Source organism: Gavialis gangeticus, unplaced genomic scaffold (assembly GCF_001723915.1).
Source record: "Gavialis gangeticus isolate Ggan-Ray unplaced genomic scaffold, GavGan_comp1, whole genome shotgun sequence".
NCBI lineage: Eukaryota > Metazoa > Chordata > Crocodylia > Gavialidae > Gavialis > Gavialis gangeticus.
In genome coordinates this window covers 6,134,450-6,140,120 of record NW_017728993.1, presented here as the reverse complement: position 1 = coordinate 6,140,120, position 5,671 = coordinate 6,134,450, and the positions used below count along the sequence as shown (strand labels likewise).

Here is a 5,671-nt window from a genome sequence, read left to right as displayed (position 1 = left end):
CCCACACACACACATGCACACATACAATTCCCTCCCAGATGTGGGAGCAGCAGTGGGAGCCTCTGGACGAGCAGGCAAGTGCTGGACCAGCAGCTGCCTGATGAGCGGTGCACAGCTGCTTGGGAACTGCCTCCCCCTGCTCCCTGCGCCCCCCCAGATGAGCCATGGTTCTATCCTGCGCCCGCTCTCCTCCAGCTGGACAGTGCTTGCCCCAACCCCACTCCCCCCTCACCGCAGGGGCCTTGCTCAGAACCCACACACCCCTTCCCTCCCCCCTCTCCTTCCACCACACCAGACTTACCAGCTGCATGCAGCTCTCCAAGCTGCCAGGCTGGTATCGGTATTGACCAATATGCCTCCTTAAAAATTGGCTATCGATATCGGTCCCAAAAGTCTCTATCGGTGCACCCCTATTTAATTGTATTTTGTTTACTGGTTTAGTTAGACCTGTGGATGGCTTTCTTTACTTTGCTGACCAACCTAATGTTTACATCTGCAAAGGCTTATGCTATGGTCACTTAGAAACAGGCTTTGGGACTTTCTTCTTAGCCACACTTTTGCAGCTTGGCCTAGGCCCCTTAAAAATGGCCAGGGCTGGCAACAGAAGAACAGTGTGGGCACGTCCAAATGAACAGGAATGTGCATTTCCCCAGGGACAAGTAGCAGTGGCACACCTTGTGCCACTGCTTCTTGTCCCTGGGGAATGCCCATGCCATGAACACTCTGGCACACAGCAGGTTACCCCAAGTGGAGTAGGGGAGGCTGTCATCATCAATTGTGCTAGCCCCAGCAGCCTAACCTGGGGCCTTGGGGGCCTTTGGGAGCTGCAGCAGGGAGCCTGGCCAGCAGCCAAGTGTAACTCTGTCCTGCCAGGCTCCGGTTTTGGGTGGCATGTGTTGTCGCCACATGTGCCGCCCCGCTTTTTTTTGGCATGGGTTTTTTTGACCCAGGATTTCCCGGGGTCAAACAAAAACCCACCAGTGCTGCAAAGTAGCAGTGCAAGGAATGCCTGCATGTGTGGTGTGTGGCGTGCAGACAGATCTGCAGTGCCACGTACTGTACATTTTTGCTCGTCTGGACACTCCCTGTGTGTACACACTAATCCCAGGACTTTTTTGTTCTGGGAAAACCCAGGTACAACTTGTCCTGGAACAAATGCAACTTCTGTCTCTAGCCATAGAAAGACAATCTACCCTTGTCAAGAGTTACTTTTCAGCTTCTGGCACATTCGGATAGATAAAAGTAGCAAACATCAGGGAGGGAATAAGGACAAAGATTCCAGCAAGAAAACTAAACAGATACTCAGTTTAGGCATATGCACTGGTGGCTGATTAAAATAAGTGTTGTTTGTTTTTAAACAATATTTATTATTGTTTACTTCTTAATGGCATCATGGAAGAGCTAGGATGAGTCATGGGCTGGTGGGACTACAATTACTGTCACCCACCATACTGCAGCATACAATTAGATTTCATTTTTGATTTTGAAATGAACAACAGCTTTCTAAAGGAGGAGCTTATGAAATAAATGCTGGAAAAAAACCCATAAGTGCAAGGTTCTTTTTGCATGATCCATCCTCCCTTTGTACTGTCTGGTCCCATTTACATGCACCCATCACTGCTTTTTATCTGTTTTCTCCATAGTTCTTCTCTAAGTGAATGAGCTGTTAACCTTTATGGTTAAATAGCATGTGGTAATGGACAATGCAAATAGGAGAGGAGATGGTCCAGCAAAACTTTTATAAGTATTTGTTGTAAAGTTTATCCTTCTTTCATTGCTAATGAAAACAGCTGCTGTCTATTCAAATTGCTGCAATTGTAAGCGTGGGTATTTGATTGATCATAGTCGTCTTTTGCGGACCCCTTAGACATAGTCTGTGGACCCCACAGGGGTCTGTGGACCACAGGTTGAAAACCACTGGTCTAGACTAATGGTAACATGTTTGTTCATCTCTGCTCATTAGTACACTGGGTGTCTGTACACAAGCGGGGAGGCAGCTCTGATATGCTGTAATTACAGCACATTGCAGCAGGCTCGATTAATCAAGTCTGCTGGAGCCTAGTAATTATGCTGCAGCAGCCTCCCACATCTCATGCATCAGCATCCTCACACTTCAAAATGGCAACAGGAGTACTCCAAGTAAAGCTCGTTGAACAAGTGCCCCCACTGCCATTTTGAAGTGCAATCGTGCTGATACACGAGATGCTGTGGCACCGCCCTCCCCACCCCCAGAGCCGGGGCTGTCCCTAGTGGGGGTCGAATTGGGGCGACTGCTCCAGGCCCCACGCTGTGGAGGACCCTGCAGAGCTGGGCAACTCTGAGCCACCACTGCTGCCGCTGGCTTCGCATCCAACTGCTTGCTATTACCCCACCCCCCAACCAATGCTTCAGGTGTGGGGTGTGTGGGATTGGAGCAGGGTGGCGCCCCACATGGGCTGGTTTGCCCCAGGCCCCGCACGCTGTTAGGGTCAGCTCTGCCCAGAGCACATGTAAAACTTCCCATTGGTTTCAGTTACTATTTGTATGTAAGATTAATACAATCTGGGCCTATGAGATAAATCTGGGTTTGACAGAAACCTAACGAAAGCAAGACAATTCAGATTGAATTCATCCTCATTTCATTTGACTTTGCTTGGACATCACAACACACATGGTATTTGTGTCAGTCAGATGCGTTCCAAAAGCCCACCCAAAATGGGCCAAACTGCTGACTTCTGGAGTTTGTGGGGTGTCTCTTACTAAAATGTCCAAAGTGACTTACACCACATGTTGGAACAGTGAAATTATAAAACCATACAAAAGTGGGTGTATAATGGAAATGATGACAAAATTTATTTAAAAAAATAAAATAAAAACTCAGTCCAAGAGTGAAGGTTGATGAGCTAAAGAAGCATTTGGCATAATGGTTAAGCTATGAAATGTATGTGACACTACAGGCCACAATCTTCAAACTTGATTGCCTGGAATTAGGCAGTTAAATAAGTAAGCTGACATCCAGAACTGCTGAGCCGTCATAATCCTCAATGAATTCAGTATTTTACATCAGTGGTTGACTGCAGTGGGGATTGCAGTTACTGAGTTGAACCAGGATATGGATAACATAGTTCTCTAACTTCTTTACAAATAAGGACCTTCAAAATGGCATGTTGATTGGCATCCAACTACTTCAGTGATAATTTCCTGTTGCATAATAGTGTGTTCATGACAATAGTGTTGTCAGGATCATTGCTGAGGTTCAGGTAATGAGGGGCTCCAAAAATGTGCAGGGAGCCTGCTCTGATGCAGCACATGTGCAAAGAGCCTGCTGTTATGCCTGCTCTGAAATCCAGCACATTGGAGCGGACTCGATTAATCAATTAATTGAGTTGGCTGAAGCATGGAAATTGATGTGCTCTGGCAGCCTTCTGCATCATGTGTATCAGCGTCCCTATGTGTCCCCACACTTAAAAAAAATGGTGGCAGGGCAGCTTGAAATAAAATATGTTCAATGAGCTTTAGTTTAAAGCTCCCCGCTGCCATTTTTTCAGCGTGGGGATGCTGATACACGTGACACACAGCTCACTAATTAAAGTGCCTGGTGTTGCGTCCCAAAACGCATGTAAAAATGCCCTGAGTTTGTAACTGTGTGTCAGGTATAAAACATAGAGAGATTTAAGGAAAACCATGGAGCCTGTTGAAGTAATCCAGCAGCTGTGTGTGTGGAGTAGAAGGTAGCATACACTGGGTTCAGCAAAGATGAAACCAGAGGACAGACTGTGGAAAATAAAGGGAGAAGTTGGAAGGAAAATGCATTAATTCAGGGCAAATTCTGCCCAAACTCAGCAAAATTTCTGGAGGGAATGCTGGAGGTAGAGAGGTGGCCACCAAACAGAGTATAAAGAGATATCTACCGATGCAGAACGTCTCTCTGCCCTCCTCCTTTCTCTAACCCACTTGTGCAATACAGGGCAGACATTGCCACTAATGACATCCAGAAGCACGTATAACACTGTCTCCAGTACTTGACAGAACTACACCATGTGAAAGCCATCTGTAAGGGAATTTGAAGAGTTTTGCACAATACCCTGAAAATGTGTATCAAGAAATCTGTGTAAGACATTGTATGTTTTGTTCATAGCTTTGATGTGGAAAATGGACCATCACCAGGCTGCAGTCCTTTGGACCCCCAGGCCAGCTCTTCATCAGGACTTGTGTTGCATACCACTTTTCCAGGCCACAGCCAGCGCAGGGAATCCTTTCTCTACAGATCGGACAGTGACTATGACTTATCACCAAAGACTATGTCCAGGAACTCTTCTCTTCCAAGTGAGCAGTAAGTACCAGCTCAGCATGCATCATTCAACTTGATAATAAGACCAAATGCTTTGCCAACTTTCAGCACACTCAAGTGGTAATAATTATTTACTTTCTATAGGTAGAGTACCTATGAGACAAAATGGCTTTACAATACAAATCGAGGTATATCAGGAGTTAACAACCCAGCCTCAAGACTCACTGTTTTAACCTGCTAAACAAATGTTTCCCATTTCTCTTTCGCTTAAAAGGAAAGCTTTGCAAATCAATACTAAACCACCGTCTGACAATATGGCACTTCTAGGATTTATTTCTAGGTAAATCGGTTTGTTTTCAGTATGAGACTGGCTGTTGTTTATAACCCAATTACCTGAATCACTTATCTGGATTAAAATATATTAAATGCTTCCATATGATATTTTGTTTTTACATTCTGTTTAGCAATACTTTATAGAGATGAGAGCAGAATATAAAGCCTAGATAGCTAGTTTGATAGACAGGATCAATACAAAATTTAGTTAAAGCTTTCATTTTTTACATGAATTGCAAGTTTTATTTTAAAATATACATTGTAAAGTTTTACTGATGCCTTTTTTGCTTGGTTGTTAGGGAGGCATGTATAAACAGCAGTTGGCCTCATTAGAAAGACCTTTCCATGTTCCTAAATGAAGAAGGGACACCAAATCACTGTAGCTAACAATATTATCCCAGCGACTGACTGCCTTATACTTGGCAAAGACACCAATATTTCTAAAGATGTATAGAGGAGGAAAAAAATGTTGAGGTACATTTTAAAGTGATGTCATTTCTGGGCAAAGGTGCCCGAAACAGAAGGGATTTTTTTTCTGTAGATCAGTTTGGCTACATTAGATCAGCACTAAATCATGGCTGCATACAGACATTCGGGGCAGTTAGGGAGAGGTTAGATTGCCATCCAATCTAAGGTAAGTCAGGATGGGAGGGCTGGGGGGCAGTTGTGGGGATCAGGGGGCAAGTAGGATCTGGGAGGGATTGGGGCAGCTGGGGAGGATTAGGGAGACAGACATGGTCCCTAGGGGGTTGTTGGGGTTCAGGAGGGTTTGGCAGGATCAGGAGGCTCGTGGGGTCTGGCAGGGAGGGTTGGGAAATGTGGGGGACTCTCTCCTCACCCGCAGGGACCGGGAACTGTTCTTAGTCCCTCAACTCCTCCTAGCTCTAGTCGAACAACCCCCACTCCCCCATCCCTCCTGCCTCTCTCTCATCTCAACTTACTTCCTCCGCTCCTGGCATCGGCAAACACTGACAAAGCTGGCACTGGGAGCAGCTTGCAGGATGGGGGGAGGGGGTGGCAGGCTTGGGGGTTGCTTGCTGGGTCACAGTGTGGGGCTTACTGTCTGGG

General features: G+C 45.9%; 1 protein-coding gene across 2 annotated transcripts in view; it reads left to right on the top strand.

Moving 5' to 3' along the window:
• PDE4B (phosphodiesterase 4B) overlaps positions 1 to 5,671 on the top strand; it is a 561,637-nt gene that overhangs the window by 462,258 nt on the left and 93,708 nt on the right. For both annotated transcript variants that reach the window (XM_019528432.1, XM_019528433.1), the window contains one exon: positions 4,118 to 4,312. In XM_019528432.1, coding sequence (XP_019383977.1) covers positions 4,118 to 4,312 — 195 coding nt within the window. The remainder of the gene's footprint in view (positions 1 to 4,117; positions 4,313 to 5,671) is intronic.